The sequence below is a fragment of the Mesoplodon densirostris genome, chromosome 4, assembly GCF_025265405.1.
Source record: "Mesoplodon densirostris isolate mMesDen1 chromosome 4, mMesDen1 primary haplotype, whole genome shotgun sequence".
NCBI classification, from domain to species: domain Eukaryota; kingdom Metazoa; phylum Chordata; class Mammalia; order Artiodactyla; family Ziphiidae; genus Mesoplodon; species Mesoplodon densirostris.
The window spans coordinates 42,538,642-42,557,125 of record NC_082664.1 but is presented as its reverse complement, the minus strand read 5'-3'; the positions used below and the strand labels follow the sequence as shown (position 1 = coordinate 42,557,125).

Here is an 18,484-nt window from a genome sequence, read left to right as displayed (position 1 = left end):
CAATATATTTCATTTATAAATGACAGTCCCTACCAATAGTTATGAGAGTTCTAACTGTCCTACATTCTCATCAACATCTAGCATTGTCAGACTTTCCGAATTTTGCTCATCTGATGGGTGTATAATATCTCATTGTGGGTTTATTTTTCAGTTTCCTGATTTGTTGAACATCTTTTCATATGTTTATCTGCCACAAAAGTTTCTCTATTTGAAGTGCCTATTCATTTATTTTGCACATATTTCTTATTGGGTTGTCCGTATTTTTATCCTTGGTTTGTAGAAGTTTTTTATACATTTTTGGAAACGAGTCCTTTGACAGTTTTATGTATTGGAAATATATTCTCTTGCCTCCCATTCTTTTCATAGTGTCTTTTTTTTTTTTTTCTTTTTGCGGTATGCGGGCCTCTCACTGTTGTGGCCTCTCCCGTTGCGGAGCACAGGCTCCGGATGCGCAGGCCCAGCGGCCATGGCTCACGGGCCCAGCCGCTCCGCGGCATATGGGACCCTCCCAGACCGGGGCACGAACCCGTATCCCCTGCATCGGCAGGTGGACTCTTAACCACTGCGCCACCAGGGAGGCCCTCATAGTGTCTTTTGATGAACAGAAATTCTTAAGTTTAATATAGCCAAATTTATCAATTTTTCTTTTATGATTGGGCTTTTTAATTTTTTTAAGAAATTCTTTCCTATCTTGAATAAATGTTTCCCTATTTGGTCATCTGAATGCTTTATAGTTTTTTCTCGAGTTCAGTCACACTACTATTTTCACCACATATTAACTTCTTCAAAAGATAGGGTTGGAGATTGTTGAAGAAAGTCTTTTCTTCTTCCAAGATAATTATATGCCTTCTTGGGTGTGAAGCCTCACCATACATGCTCAACGGCAACCAGGACTATGCCAGATACATGCATTTCCCCACATATCTGTATTAGGGGGTATATTGTTCCTAGAGATTATCCGTTCCTCCCTTGTCTAACACTCTGTCAGCTTAGCATATATAGAGGATTATAAACAGGTGAAATATATCACCTGGGCAGATAAGATATAATTCTTTTTTCCAGAAGAAAGCAGGAAGAATATCCATCTGCATTAAATAAGCATATTGTCTTGGTTGAATCCTATATTGAGAGTGAGAGGAATAGACTCATAGTATATTATATGACCATTCTGAATGTGCATACATTTGCAGAATTTTACACTGCCAGAATGAGCCATTTTTTTAATTTCAAAATAAGTCAGTAATCCACATGCTATAGACAAGAAGAGGTAAAGACTTTTATATAGCCTAATGAATGGAATAATTACTATTCGTTATTGGGCTACCAAATATATATATATATACACACATATATACCTATGTGTCTCTATGATATATTATATATTTTATATATACATATACATACATGTATACATATACATACACATATATACATAGACAGAGAATGAGTCTCTGTCTCTTAAGGGTGCATCAAAGTTCCAATAGCTAGTTGATTCTAGGATAATAAACTCATACGTATATATTCTGTGACCTTTCTATGATTTTATTCAAAGAAAATAATCCAAGATAATAAAATATTTATATAAAAGAATATAGTAGCGTTATTTATAACAGCAAAAAACCTGGAAATAACAAAATATTCACTGTGAGAGAATGGCTAAATAAATTACAGCATACCGATGCAAAGACCTATTATAAGTCATCACAAATAAAATCTATTTAATGGCATGGAAAAATATCCTCAACCGTACATCAAGTGGAAAGAAAAGGATACAAAATAATATACATAGTATGCTTCAAATTTGGAGGAATAAACTAAAAGAACAAAACACAGATATGCATAGAAAAAATATAAGAATATACAACAGCATTATGTAGTGTCAGTTATATCTGGGTGGTCGTATTTTTGTTTCTTTTATATTTTTCTCCATTTTCCAAATTTTCTACAATAAAATGTATTTGTTTTATATTTAAGAAAAATGCATTTAAAAACCAGGCATGCATGGTCAGTTAACCAGAGATGCAACCAATGCAAATAATTTGACTAGTGTAAAAACCTGATATAACTTGTTACTCACATTTCTTAGGAAAAATATAAACAGCAAATACCTGTATCTCCCTTTTCCAACCACTGATTGCAATTTGATTGTTTCTGTGGAGTTAACAATCTAAAATACAATAAACAAAATTTTTACATTATTTACTGAGCTGATAAATTATTTCAGAAATTAAAGCATTTTCTTATTTTTAAAGGTTACCTGAACTGCATAAAATTTTGTGAACTTTTAAAAGCCGTAACATGTGAACACTTTGAATGGTTATTCCCAGCAGAGTCATTCAATACCTGAACAAAAGAAATTAAGCATTAGAATTGACTACACAAAACAATAAAATGTTTTGCTTGCCATGGATACTCAGGGCTCTCCAAGAACACTGTCACCTTCCTCATCCTCACTGCTGTTATCAACATCAACTACAAACAAAACATTAAATTAAATGAAACAACTACATACAAAACATTAAGTCAAATACTGGGAAATAAAAAAGGTTTAACTCTCAAGGAATTTGGTGTTTTTGACAAGTATAATAACTATGCCTGATAGCATTTCTTCATTTAAGGTAAACTTTAAAATTTTTCTTCCTTATTCATGATTAATCACGTGAATCTTACCATTTTCTCAACTAATAACCTGATGTCTGTGTCTCTCCATCCCCTATAATCTCACAAATTGACTATAGGAAAACAGTAGGTTAAAAGATTAAAGCCTGAAACTTTCTTTTTAAAATATGTATGATATGTATGACAAAGCTAATATTTCATTTTTAACTTTAATTAAATTTTAATACTAATATTTATTTATTTATTTTAGTATCTTTATTGGAGTATTATTGCTTTACAATGGTGTGTTCGTTTCTGCTTTATAGCAAAGCGAATCAGTTATACATATATATATGTTCCCATATCTCTTCCCTCTTGTGTCTCCCTCCCTCCCACCCTCCCTATCCTACCCCTCTAGGTGGTCACAAAGCACTAATACTAATATTTAAATTGCTACTTTACTAATGTTTGTATTGTCTGTTTCAAGTCTTTCATTCTCCCTGAGTCACTCATTTTGAAGAGTCACTGATTTTTCTTATTTGACCTGAAATTAAAATACCTTTAATAGGAAAGTTTATCCATTTTTATTTGTTATAACAGTCACTGGTCTTAATTCTGTCATCTTATGTGCCTTTAGATCATAAGAAAAAGACCTTGTCCCTCAAAGAACACTTGGCCCTTAAAGAACAAGTGTTGTTACAGTTTTGATGTTTTTTTTTTTTTTTTTTGCGGTACGTGGGCCTCTCACTGTTGTGGCCTCTCCCATTGCGGAGCACAGGCTCCGGACGCGCAGGCTCAGCGGCCATGGCTCACGGGTCCAGCCACTCCGCGACATGTGGGATCTTCCCGGACCGGGGCACAAACCCGTGTCCCCTGCATCGGCAGGCGGACTCTCAACCACTGCACCACCAGGGAAGCCCTTGATGTATGTTTTAAACAATATACATGTTTATGTATTCCTCCTGGTACAAGTATTTGTACAAGTATTTCAAGTAATTGTTTAGAGTAGGTGCCAAGAAGTGAAATTGCTGAGTATGTGCGTTTTTATTTTTAATGAGTACTGTGAACTAGTCCTCTAAAGCAGTTGTCCCAAATTATACTCCCACTGGTGTTGACTTCACTAGACATTATCAAATGTTTTAATGTCTGCAAATCTGACAGGTGAAACCAGGTATCTCATTGGTTTAATTTGCATTTCCCTGTTCTCCTGAGGTCAGGCATCTTGTTACGTTTAGTGACCCTTAGTCTTTCCTTTTATGTAAGCTGACTTATCTTTTGACCATTTTTATAGTTTTTTAAATTAATTTTTAAGAATTATTATGTATTTCTTTGTATATTATACATTACAGACACCAATCCCCTAAGTGACAATTCTGTCACTCGTTTAACTCTGTTAGTGTCTTTCACCATACAAAAGCTTTTTTATTTTGATATACTCCATTGATCAATTTGTCTTTTATTGTACCACAGTTATAATAACTGCATTTTGATAATGTTTAAAAATGTTCGGGGATGATGAAAATGTTCTGAAATTAGACAGTGATGATGGTTACACTATCTTGTGAACATACGAAAAACCACTGAATTGTACACTTTAAAACAATCAATTTTATATGTGAATTATATCTCAGTAACAAAAGTTTAAAAATAAACATTTTAGGACTTCCCTGGCCGTGCAGTGGTTAAGAATCTGCCTGCCAATGCAGGGGACACAGGTTCAAGCCCTGGTCCGGGAAGATCCCACATGCCGCGGAGCAACTATGCCCATGTGCCACAACTACTGAGCCTGCGCTCTAGAGCCCGCGAGCCACAACTACTGAGCCCACGTGCCTAGAGCCCGTGCTCTACAACAAGAGAAGCCACTGCAACGAGAAGCTTGTGCACCACAACGAAGAGTAGCTCCTGCTCGCCACAACTAGAGAAAGCCTGCACGCAGCAACGAAGACCCAACGCAGCCAAAAATAAATGAAATAAAATAATTTATTTAAGAAATAAATTAATTAAAAAATAAAAAAATAAACATTTTAATATCTGGTAGTAAGAATCTCCCTAACATTCTTTTAAAAATCTTTATTTAAAATTATTTATTAATCTATTAATGTAGGAAATCATATTGTTAGATTTTTCTTAATGGTAAACAATCATTGTATTCTTTGGGAAAACCAAGGTTAGTCATAATATATTACTCTTTCAATGTTACATTGCAAAATTTGGTTTGCTAGTAACTTATTTAGGATTTTTACATCTGTGTTCATTCTTGAGACTTACGTACCATAATTTTTCTTTTCTTACACTATCCTTGTCCTTGCTATCTAATGGACTGTTCATTTATAATTTGTTGGATAGTTTCCAACTCTTTTTATACTCTGGAATTGTTTGTATAAAAAGATTATTTAATCCAATGGTTCTCAACTGGTGGCAATTTTGCCTCTTAGGAGACATTTGACAATGTCTGGAGATATTTTTGATTGTCATAATTTGGGGATGAGGTGCTATTGGACTCTAACGGGTCACAAGACGACCCCACAACAAAGAATTATCAGACCCAAAATGTCAACAGTGCCACTATTGAGAAACTCTGATCTAATCCTTAACGGTTTGGTAGAATTCACCTGAAAAATTGAGTCTGGCGTGTTCTGAAGGGCATGTGTGGTGGAGGGAAAAGGGAGGGAAATAAGGGAGAAAAGAGGGAAATAGGTATTTATATACATTTCAGTTTCACTTACATCAGTTTCTTCTAGGTTATTGATCTATTCATGTTTTTCTTTTTCAGTCTATTTAGCAATTTATATTGTGCTAAAAAACTGTCCCTCTTACCTAAATTTTCAAATTTATGGGTATATAGTTTTATAGTATCCTTTTAGGACTTAGAAAAGATGTCTTACATAAGTGTAGAGATATGCACTTTCCCCCCCTTTTATTCTTTTCTTTTGTTGGGAGGGTATTCTTTTTTCTCTACACTTGCTGAAACTTATTAGCTTTTGGCTATATTAATTAACCCAACTTTTAAATTTCATTAATTTCTACTTTCTTTGCATTTATTATTTTATTTCTGTATTTTGAGTTAAGCTTTTCATACTTTGAGTGCAACTTTTCATACTTAAAGTTCAGCTAATTTTAATCCTTCTAATTTTCTAGTATGTTTGTTTTCAAATATAAATGTCTCTCTGAGGACCAATTTGGCTACATTTCACAGGTTTGGGTTTATAGTATTCTTTTAAATAGTTTTTAAATTCTATTTTGATTTCTTCTATAACCCAAAAGTAATTTCAAAGTATGTGAATTTCTTTTTTCTCAGCCAAATAGTTTTTTGAGGACAGGGCTGTCTTTTCGTTTAACTTGTATTTTTTTATGCTGTGGTTAGTGAAGATAGCGGCTTTTTAGAATTGGTTGAGATATCCTTTTTGTTCTAGTAAATAGTCAATTTTGGTGAATACTGCAAACAAAATTTAACTGAATTCTGTGTATGTTGGGTACAAAGTTTGCTAATTGTGCTACTCAGATCCTCTACATCCTTACTTATTTTTCATCTATTTGATTTGTTCTTATGACAGAAACTGCCAGTTTTCTATCCTATCCAAAATCTACATTTCCTTTGTGTTGTGATTTAAAAAGCAAACAAACAAAAAAGCCCACCATATTTCTCAACCTTTCTGCAGATAGAGGTAGCCATTTTACAAAGTTCTGGCCAATGAAACATTAACATAAATTGTTTAAGGAGCTTCCATAAAAGATCCCTAAAATGAGGCTGACTCAACTAGCCTTTCTCCCCTTCTTCTTTCCTGCCTAGAAGGAAGATATGATGGCAAGTTGTAATGGTTAGCTTCTGACCATGAAATAACCTGAGGTGAAAGCTTAGCGTTAAGGATAGCAGGGAAAGAAAACACCAATGGAGCTTGAGAAATGATGACATTGTGGAGATGGTGCCACAATTTCCCTCTTCAATACAATTCCTTTAGAATGTCTTACCATTTTTGGCCTACTGGGTACAGAGATTGGTATTTTCAAATATCTTTTATTTTTAGAAGTAAGGGAGAAGGCTACAGTATATGCTCAGGCTGCCATATTGAAACTCTTTTAAGTCTTTTAGATCCTGAGATTGTACTAATGGCTGCTTTAATATATTTATAAAACACACACACACACACACACACACACACGTCCTAAATGCAATACATTCACTATCTCATTTAATGCAAGCACCTAATTTGAACTATTAAAAAAGAAATACCTACCTGAGTATCACTTTCTTTTTGTCTGAAGTCAATATTGGCAAGTTTTGACTGCTTCACAGAACTTTCTTCTTTTTTATCTAGGTTATTAAATGGTACTACTTCAAATCAATTCCAGAAATAGAATCAAATAGCATGCCCAATATTTAACCTAACCTTGTAATTTTAAAAAATCGTTACATTAATATTTAATTTAAATTAAAATAATTATGAATCACTATATATTCTTAATTCCTCAATATACAGTAGCAATTACAATAACCATGAATGTAAAATGAAAAACAGCTGACAAAAATAAATTAATTAAATTAAATTTTAAAAAACAGCTGACAAAACTACATCTTTATAATGGGACTACATCTTTATAATGGGGAACCAAAGAACAAAGAGTGGTGATATTAATGATTTGGGGACTAAAACAGCCAATGCAGTTAACCTAATACAATGTAGTTAATCTATCCATTGAATGAAACATTCAAATATCTCAGTGACTAAGTCATAAATATCATTATCACAAGTCTGCCACCCACTTTAACCATACATACTGGTAATACAACCTCTCAAATGAAAAATATATAATTATTCATCCTCCCCTGACAGCTGGAAACCAGGCTGAAACACTTTTTAAAAAAATATTGTATGAGTGATTTCTTTCTCAAAGAGAAAAATGTTATGTATAGAAGGCACATCTTGTTTGCTCTCAGAAAAAATCAAAGTGGCACTTTACTGAGTCTATAGGTCTCCAGTATTGTTGGCTCTTGCTTACACCAAATGATAACTAAAGTTGCTCCTTTCTATTTCTTCCTTTATGTGTTTTCAAAGAAAACTAAGTTTTTGAATAATAAACAGATACTGTACCTTTAACTCTTGGTTCTGAAGGATGCATCTTTATTGGTTTGACTAATTTCTGAGATTCATATGGAAGAAATAATTGACTGTTTTGAGGGGTTTTATTCAACATAAGTACATGCTGTTCATCTTTTTCAAAAATTCTAAAGAGTGAATTATAAATATTAGCTAAGTAAAAAATTAACATATTTTAAAGCTAGAAGAGATATTTAGATATTATATAGTTAAAACTCCTCAATTTGAAGATAATGAAAAGAAGTTCCAGAGAATTTAACAAATCTGCCCAATATTATTAAATTACCTACTAGTGTCACAACTAAAATACACTTTTTCTGATTAAGTCCAGTGCTCTTCTCAATGTACCACACCCTCATTTTTAAAACATAATCATTTTAAAAGACTTTCTAAACCTGTGAAAAACATTTTAAACCAAAACTGTATTTGCAAATAACATGCTTTAGATTTTGAAGTACTACTTCAAACTTTAAAAAGATTTATTCAGAAAAAATTCAACTAGCATGAACACAGACATCATTAAAGCAATATTACAATCATTAATGGATCTCTTAAGTATTTTACTGGAAGAACAATTTCATTGAATTTTTCCTAAGTTAGAGAAATAATTTATATTATTGATAGTTAAATAATAATTTAAATACTGGTATTATTTGATAATAACTATCAAAATATAAGTAAAAATAACTAAATAGTTATATAAGTTTCTCTCAACAGAGAATTTTTATATTAAAAAGTTATCAATAAAGTGAAATTCTGTACATTTATGTATTTTTCTAATCAATTTCATTATAAAATTAAAGACACATTACCATGGATGTGAGACGTGGGAGTGGGGAAATCAATAAAAATAACAGATCCAAGGAAATAGGATAAGGGAAGTTAACTTGGGAGAAGAGTGTGTTGAAAAATCAGATTAAGAGCAACATAGCCTGAGAAGAGGAATTTAAGATTTTAAAAGGGTATAGGCAGAAAGAGAAAAAGTAGAAAGTTTATCAGAAACAGCAACAGTAATACATCTATTTTCCTGTCACACAATAACAGACAAAATCAATCTTTTCTTTTTAAGTGCCTCCACCACTGATATCTATTTTATCACCATTAGGATGAAAGACAAGGAAACATATGATGCCACAGATTCAGCAACATTTTGATTCATCTTCACTCTCTGTGGCAAAGGAGAACTGGTCAAGCTGGTGACAGGATGATAAAAAGGCAAATACATTGCTGTTCCCATCATTTTTCCTCTTGTTTTACTCCTTTTGGTGACCCATAATGGAAAACTGGATGAAATGTACAACTGACAGGTTACAGAACAGCAAATGGGCTGCTGCTACCCTATTTCTCTCTACACATTATCCTTTACCTTACTAAATAATAAGCAAATTTGAATATTAGTCCACAATGTTTAAATGTATAAATTAATATTTTTCATAAGAAATGAATAGAAAACAGCCTGCACAATAAATATTTATAGATACTATGTAAATATTAGTGGCTTGGGCTAGAATATGTAATCAAATTTTAAATGCAGAATATCTGTTCACATAAAATCCCATTTTAAAGTTTACTTATACCTTTCTTTCGATTCCTTTCTCTTTTCTATATTTTTATTTTTTTCTTCCAGAGTTTCTGAAAGATTCTTCATCTCATAAAGTCTTGCAATCTGCTAAAAGGAAATATGATAAAGCAAAACAATTACATGCAAAGCATTAAGGATAAACATATGGTTTATCCTAACTAATGAATATGATTTTTTCTACATAATCACAAGACATATTTTTGGTAGTATTAGCAATCTTTTAGTGAAAAGAGTCAAAATTAACAATAAATCATACTCCTTTTATTTTTTCTTACAACTCCATTAGCAAACCTATTAGATTTCAATGAACTTTCATCTTCTTTTTTAAAAAGGACAGTCAGAGGCAAAGTAGACATTGATTCCCTACATAGAGATGTAGTTACCATATATTTTAAAGAAAGTGGCATCCACTTTCTTCTCATTACTAAAATGATGTTAATACTACTTGGAACCTCATGCCTATGAATGATGAATACACCATCTTTACATAGTTTTTTTTTTTTTTTTTTTTTTCAGTACGCGGGCCTCTCACTGCTGTGGCCTCTCCCGTTGCGGAGCACAGCCTCCGGACGCACAGGCTCAGCAGCCATGGCTCACGGGCCCAGCTGCTCCGCGGCATGTGGGACCTTCCCAGACCGGGGCATGAACCCGCGTCCCCTGCATCGGCAGGCGGATTCCCAACCACTGTGCCACCAGGGAAGCCACAGTTTTTAGAAAATTTAGAAAATCAGCTATTCAACTTTTTTTCAAAATTTAAAGTGACTTTGATGGGTTCTCATACCCATCAGTGAAAGCCACATTTCAATACAATACTAAAAATGTATTCATGAAGATATCATGCACCATCAGTATTAAAGGCTAAACTAGCTTTATAAAGATTATAGTCATAAATTTTCTAGATTAAGTCTTTTAAATTATTTACTGCCTTGTTCTCTTTTTTGACAACACTGTTGTAAGCTCTGCTAATGCCTTTAAATACCTATTATTAAGCTCCATCTTGTTCCTTCCTATCTTCTTTCCTTAGCACCCAAAGAAAGTTAAAACTATTCCCCAAAACTCAGAGCTGAATACATTCAATACCTAAAACACATTTTTGATTCAATGGTAATCTGAGGCTAATAAATTATTATAAGCTTTTCTCCATATCGAGGATCTTTAGAAATAGCTCTTCTTAGACGTTCATCTAACACACCATTACACTTATACATTAACACAAATATTAGAAACATATAACAAAATTAATACCTGGTTTAAATAATTAATTTCTATTTCCACATCATCTACTTCTTTCTTCAATTCATAGGATCTTTTGGAAAATTTGTTGGCATGTTTAAGAGTATCTTGTGTTTTACATCTCAAATTAACCCTTTTATGTTAAGGAACTATGTTATACAAGTAAATTTCACACTTACATACACTATATAAAAAATAATTAGTATTATGTAACATTATTTGTATATGTACCATATAAGCAATATTAATAACAATATCTGAAAATAGCTGTGAGACTAGTACAAACATTTGGCAAACTGAAAAGACAATTTATTGTTCGTCTATGTTATATATTTAGCTTAAAAATAACATTTCTTCAAAAATATGTGTCAGGATTTTTTCTTTCAGTTAAATATTTTCACAGGGTGGTTTTTCACTTTTGCTTTTTACCCAACTTTATCATGTCATTTGGCATGATGAACATAATCAATTCAGGTCCAAACTTAACGTCTTGTGTTTCTATAATTTATTTGTTCCAAAGTCAACATTAAAAATCCACTCAATTTTCCTTTTCTTGCTCTTTAAGGTCCATCAGTGCACCCTGCAGAACTCAGAAGAGAGCTGCATCTTCTATCTGAACTTTCTGCTTGAACTGGATTTATACCCAATTTCAAGTAGAGAATTTCTCAGCTGTTAACAGACACCCTGAATGGTTATTAGCTCCTACCATTTCCTAAGTTACTCTACAATCCATTTAGGAGAATTTAAAAATGAATAAAACAGTGTTAATGAACAAGAATTCCAGAGAAAATCTTTATCAGACCTTTTCTATTTCGCTAAAACTTATGATTTATATGCTAGCACATGAAATTTCAGATGAACATTATTTATAATGCTATGCTGTTATCAAAAGTATCAATTTAAAATTTTAGATATAGACATTTAAATCCTAATCTTCAATTCTCCCTACCTCCATCACCTCTTCATGTTTGTCAGGTAATCTTATGTCTCATCCGTTTCTACATCCAACTCCCTAAACCCCTGCTGTGCCTTATGCATCTACCAACCTCTGCCTCTTCCTAAACACAGATGGGCAGCAAATGAACAACTAAGTAAAGAATAAGCTAAAACCCAAACATGGAGAGAGCAAGCAGCAAAGGAGTTAAAAGGATGATTTGGGATGAAGTAGAATGAAGCAAGGTAGACTGCAGGGATAAAGAAGACTTAGTACAAACAGTGGAGTTATAATCTGATAGGAAAGCATATGAAGGATTGTGGAGGTTGGAAGAGGATTAAAGTTCCAAGTTCATCATCAGGGAAGGTCTCCTTGACAAACAGATGAGACTTAGACTAATTAAGAATTACTTAAGCATCTAATACAATGCCACTGTATTACTTGTTTACATGTCTGTTTCCTCTACTAAACTGTGAGCTCCTTATAAGAAAGTTCTGTATCTTCTTGAGTATTGCCTGGCACAAAGTAGGTACCCAATGAATTGTGACTCACCTCCTTACCATCTTCCATCTTAACAAGTAATAATCAATTGATTTAATTCGAACTCTTTGGTAAGACAGAGCAAGATGACTTTTTCATTGGTTTGGTTGATAAGATATGCCACTTAAAGATAGATACATATACCACTTATTGGCATTAAAATTTCTTGCTTCTGATGACATGCACATGTATGAAAACTAATCCCAGATGATCTTTAAAGTAATCTCTAAATTTTTTAATTAAACAAAATATCAAATCAATGTGATTCTCACAGGGAAATGCAATAACAATTAAAATACAGAAATAATACTTATCCAATAAAAATTCTAAGTAGAAATACTACTGTGGATACATATGTAATGTCCAACTGGTAAGTGATGGAAAGGGAGCAGGCACTGAAAAACAAAGTCATATTTTAGACTAATTTACTATATTTTTTTATTACAAAGATAATGTTATTAAAACAGTATGTAACAAAACCATTAATACCTAAAAATTCCATAAAAATAGTTTCATTCATTTTTAGTTGTTCAGTACATGCCAACACTCTGTTTTGAATTTCTTCATGTTCTCTTTTCTTCTCATAATATTCATGTGAAAGAGGTGTTTCTGAGTATTTTTGTTGGTATTGCTTTAAAACATCTTTATACTGACATATATAACTGTGGTACATTTTTCTGTTAAAATTAAAAGAAATGATGTCAATACAACAAAAGTATATCTAAAATCACTTGTTAAAGTCTACTAAATTAAGCATAACAGACAAGTTAAAAATCTACTTATTCTGCTTCCCTCAATACTGTCTGTCCTTCAAACTTTTCTTAACTCTATTACACTTTTCAATTCCCTACTCTTTTTCTTCACTACCTGAGTTACTCACTCCTTAATCATCTTCAATTAAACTTCCACTTCCACCAGTTTAATGAAACTACCCTTCCCAAGGTTATCAATGATCTAATTTGTCCACCTTAGTGATCTCTTTTCACTTTTCATCCTAAATGACACTGTAGAACCTGGTTCTTTTGATGACTTCTTGAATCTCTATCCTCCCTGAGTTCTGAATCTCTATTCTTCCCAGTTTAGCTACCTCTATAACTATGCTATTAAATCTCCTTCAGTTTTCTAAGCTAAAGTTATCATGTTCTAGGTGATAGAACTCTGGGTTCACAATCATTCTTGTATACTCCAGAACTATTTTATAAGAAAATTTCAGCACTGTTTGGAGGAACTCCTTCAAGTACAACTAAGGTAGAGGTGCATGGTCATATATTTCGGAACCAGTCTTGAATGAGATGGTCAATTCTTGCAAAAGGATATTAACTCTTCCTTCTCATTTGAACTTTGCTTGATCTATAATAGGGGTCAGTTACTATGATCTATGGGCCAAATCTAATCTGCCACCGTTTTTGTACAGCCTATGAACTAAGAACAATTTTTACATTTTTAAATGATTAAAAAAATCAAAAGAATAATAATGTTTCATGGCATATTAAAATTATATGAAAATCAAACTGTAATGTCCATAAATAAAATTTTATTAGAACACAGTCAATCACTTACGTACTGCCTAAAGTTGCTCTTGTACCACAGTATCAGACTTGAGTAGCTGTGACAAAGACTGTATACTCCCACAAAGCCTGGAACATTTACTATATGGCCCTTTACAAAAAAAAGTTTGTCAGTCCTCATCTACAACACTGAACATGTTCAATCCAGGTTCATTGTAAAAAACATATTCTTGGGAGGAGAAAAAGATGGCAGAGTAGAGGGACGTGGAGCTTACCTCCTACACAAACACATCACAACTACATCTACAAGTGGAACAATTCTCACAGAATACCTACTGAAAGCTTGCAGAAGATCTCATACAACCAAAGCTACAAGAAAAATTCCCATGTAACCACTGCTCCTGCAGAAGGGCTGAAATCTGAGCCAATTACCTGCACTTCCCCTTTGGCATGGGGGTGAGGCTTGAGCAGGTTCTTGTGCAGGCAGATTTGCGAGCACACATGCATGCCTAAAGGACCTCTGAGCTCATTATGAGCACTTCTGCAGTGGATGTGGCCCCTCGAGGGCAGCGCCAACAACAGATTTCTTTGTGGGTGTGCACCCCAAGTAGCAGGCAGCATCACAGAGTTGTATGTCCCAGTGGACAGCTCCTGGGGAAGAACATGCAGTGGCTCCTTTCTCAGAGGGAGTGCTCCCAGTCCCACCTACCTCACATCACAGCTTAGAACCGGATGTGGGGGCTTCTACTCCAACAACTGGGGAGCAGACCCTGACCCTGACAGGGCTGTGACAACCACCAGAGCAAAGAGGAGGCCCCACCCAACATCCAGTGCAGGCTCTGGTCACCACAACACCAAACACATCCCTTATCAAGGGGACAAGGGCCAGCACAACCTGGGGAGTCTTGGCAAGCATCCATACCACAAACAGCCCTCACATCGAAAATACTGCACTCACACAGTCTACACAAGGGTCACTCCCACATAAAAACAGACCTTCAAGACCACAGTAGACAACTGTTTCTCCAAAATTCATAGAGTTGGAGAAATATAAGTAAAAGAAAAAAGCAGAGGAACTACTCTGAATTAAAAGAACCAGAGAAATTCCCTGAAAGAACAATGAAAGAGACCTCTCCAATCTACCAGACCCTGAGTTCAAAACGGAGGTAATAAAAATGCTGAAGGAACTAAGAAAGACTATCAATAGAAATGCAGATCACTGTAACAAGGAATTAGAAACTATAAAAAGAAGCCAATTGAAATTAGACAACTAAATTGCCAAAATGAAAACTGAGCAAAAGGCATAAATAGTAAACTAAATAATGCAGAATAAGAAGTGATCTGGAAGACAGAATAACTGAAATCACCCAAGCAGAACAGCAGACAGAAAGACAAATGAAAAAAAGAAAGAAAGCAACATACGAGATCTATGGAATAATAAAAGCAAGCCAATCTACGCATAATAGGAATCCCAGGAAAAAAAGAAGAGAAAGGGGGATCAAAAATGCTTTCAAAGAAATTATGGCTGAAAACTTCCCAAACCTAAAGAAGGAAACAGCAATCCAGGTACAGGAAGCACAGAGGTTCCCAAACAAGATGAACCCAAATAGTCCAAATCCAAGACATATCATAATTAAAATGGCAAAAGTGAAAGATAAAGAGAGGATTCGAAAGGCAGCAAGAGAAAAAACAAAGAGTCAAGTTACAAGGGAACCCCCATAAGGCTACCAGCTAATTTCTCTAAAGAAACTTTGTAGGCCATAAAGGAGGGGCAAGATATATCTAAAGTCCTGAAAAACAACAACCTGCAACCTAGGATACTCTACCTGGCCAGACTGTCATTTAGAATAGAAGGAGAGATAAACAATTTCTCAGACAAGCAAAAACTAAAAGAAGACAGCAATACTAAATCTATCCTAAAAGAAATATTGAGAGATCTTCTCTAAATAGAAAAGAAGCAGGATTCAATAAAAAAGGTAAACTCACAACAGGAAAGGCAAATAAATAAAAGGATTGAATATCACTTAAATAAGCCAGTACATGGATTAAAAAACAATCAAAAAAATTCTGTGAAAGCTATTATAAATACAATGAACAGCAAAAAGATAAACATGAAGATGTAAAACAGGACATCAAAATCACAAAATGTGGGGGAGGGGAGTAAGAAAATGCAGATCTTTTAGAATGTGTTTGAGCTTATATGACTATGAATCTAAAGGAAGTAGATACAGTTATGAGATAACATACTTGAAAACCAGGGTAATCACAAATCAAAAACATAAAATAGATTCACAAAAACGAAAAAGAAAGGAACTCAAGCATAATACAAACCACAAACGGAAAAACAAAAAGGGGAGAAAGGAACAAAGATGTGCAAAATGAACTGGAAAACAAGGTTTAAAAGGGCAATAAATAGGGCTTCCCTGGTGGCGCAGTGGTTGAGAGTCCGCCTGCCGATGCAGGGGACATGGGTTCGTGCCCCGGTCCAGGAAGATCCCACATGCCGTGGAGCGGCTGGGCCCGTGAGCCATGGCCGCTGAGCCTGTGCTCCACAACTGGAGAGGCCACAACAGTGAGAGGCCCGCGTACCACCAAAAAAAAAAAAAAAAAAGGGCAATAAATACGTATTAGCAATAATTACTTTATATATAAATGGACTAAATGCACCAATCAAATACATAGAGTGGCAGGTTAGATAATAAAACAAGAATCCACAATATGCTGCCTACAAGAGGCCCACTTCAGGGTGAAAGACAAATATAGATTGAAAGTGAGGGGATGGAAAAAGATATTTCATGCAAAAGGAAATGACAAGAAAGTGGGGGTAGCAATACTCACATCAGACAAAATAGACTTTAAAATGAAGGCCACAAAGAAAGACAATGAAGGTCAACATATAATAAGATGATCAATACAAGAAGAGGATATCACACTCATTAACACATATGCACCCAATATAGGAGGACCAAAATACATAACACAAATATCAAGAGACAAAAAGGGAGAAATTGATGGGAATACAACAATAGTAGGAGAGTTTAACACCCTACTGATATCAATGGACAGATCTTCCAGACAGAAGATCAATAAGGCAACAGAAATCCTAAATGACACAATAGAACAGTTAGACTTAATTGATATCTACAGGACACTACATCAAAAAAAAACAGAATACACATTCTTTTCAAGAGCACATGGAACATTCCCTAGGATAAACCACATACTAGGACACAAAACAAGCCTCAACAAATTTAAGAGGACAGAAATTATTTCAAGCAACTCTTCTGAGTGCAACGGTATGAAACTAGATATCAACCACCAGAAAGAGAAATGAGAAAAAAAAATGATTACATGGAGACTAAACAACATGCCACTAAAAAACCAATGGGTCAGTGATGAAATCAAAGAGGAAATTTAAAAATACCTCGAAACAAACAACAATGAAAACACAACCATACAAAATCTATGGGATGCAGAAAAAAAGTTCTAAGAGAGAAGTTCATAGCAATACAGGCCTTCTTCCAAAAAAAGAAAAATCTTAAATAAACAACCTAACCTACCACCTAAAAGAATTAGAAAAACAAACAAAACCTAAGTTCAGCAGAAGGAAGGAAATAATAAAGACCAGAGAGGAAATAAATAAATGGAGATTTAAAAAATAGAAAAAAAAATCAATAAAACCAAGAGATAGTTGAAAGGATAAATGAAATTGACAAGCCTCTAGCCAAGCTCACCAGGAAGAAAAGAGACAGGATACCAATAACTGAAATAAGAAATGGAAGAGGAGAAATAACAACCGATATTGTTACAGGGAAGAACAAATCTGACTACATGTTGGATCTGTTTCTCTTACTTTAACCTTTGCTTCCTTGCTACTTTTGTTCACTAAAAGGTTACTGTCTATACATAATGGTCTGCTTCAGGGAACCTGCCCCTCTGCCTGAATGTTAAACCAAAGTGCCTTTGTTCAGGGAAACATCCTGACCCTGTCCACCTGTGAATGGCTGCAAGAAAGAATAAATTAACACATCCCCTTCCCAAGGCTGGCTATTCCAGGAGATATTTGCAAGACTTATGGCCTTTTTACTTATTTCCTCACCTCTGCCCCCTCTCTGTTCTATAGAAGAAACTGGCATACAGACCCCAATAAGATGGTTCTTCTAAGACACTAGTCTGCCATCTTCTTGGTCTGCTGGGTCTCCAAATAAAGTCACTATTCCTTGCCTCGACACCTCTTCTCCCGATTTATTGGCCTGCCATGTGGCAAGGAGAGTGAGCTTGGACTCAGTAACAATACCATAGAAATACAAAAAATTACTAAGAAAATATTATGAACAGTTATATGCCAACAAATTTGACAACCTAGAAGAAATGGACAAGTTGCTAGAAACATACAGCCTGCCCAAACTGAATCAAGAAGAAACAGATAAGTTGAACAGACTGATCACTAGAAGTGAAATAGAATCTGTAATAAAAAAGGCTCCCTGCAAACAAAAGTCCAGGACTGGATGACTTCACTGGGTGATTCTACCAAACATACAAAGAAAAACTTGTATCTATCCTTCTCAAACTCTTCCAAAAGACTGAAGAGGAGAGAACACTCCCAAAGTCATTCTATGAAGTCACCATCACCCTGATACCAAAACCAGAAAAAGACACTACCAAAAAAGAAAATTACAGGCCAATATCTTTGATGAATGTAGATGCAAAAATCCTCAACAAAATATTAGCAAACCAAGTCCAACAACACATAAAAAGGGCCATACACCATAATCAAATTGGATTCATCCCAGAGTCACAAGGATGGTTCAACAAACACAAATCAATCAATGTGATACACCACCACAACAAAAGAAAATACAAAAACCACATGATCATCTCAATAGATGCAGAAAAAGCATTTGATAAAATTCAACATCTATTCATGATAAAAACTCTCACCAAAGTGGGTATAAAGGGAACATAACATAATAAAAGCCATTTATGACAAACC

General features: G+C 34.4%; 1 protein-coding gene across 1 annotated transcript in view; it reads right to left on the bottom strand.

Annotated features, from left to right (window-relative positions):
* The window catches only part of C4H14orf39 (chromosome 4 C14orf39 homolog), a 52,770-nt gene that overhangs the window by 16,964 nt on the left and 17,322 nt on the right, over positions 1-18,484 (bottom strand). Inside the window, exons 5-12 of the mRNA XM_060098073.1 lie at positions 12,473-12,660; positions 12,336-12,378; positions 10,522-10,642; positions 9,272-9,363; positions 7,689-7,822; positions 6,834-6,910; positions 2,258-2,343; positions 2,109-2,167 (exon numbers count right to left, since the gene is read on the bottom strand). Of these exons, the coding sequence (XP_059954056.1) occupies positions 2,109-2,167; positions 2,258-2,343; positions 6,834-6,910; positions 7,689-7,822; positions 9,272-9,363; positions 10,522-10,642; positions 12,336-12,378; positions 12,473-12,660 (800 nt within the window). The remainder of the gene's footprint in view (positions 1-2,108; positions 2,168-2,257; positions 2,344-6,833; positions 6,911-7,688; positions 7,823-9,271; positions 9,364-10,521; positions 10,643-12,335; positions 12,379-12,472; positions 12,661-18,484) is intronic.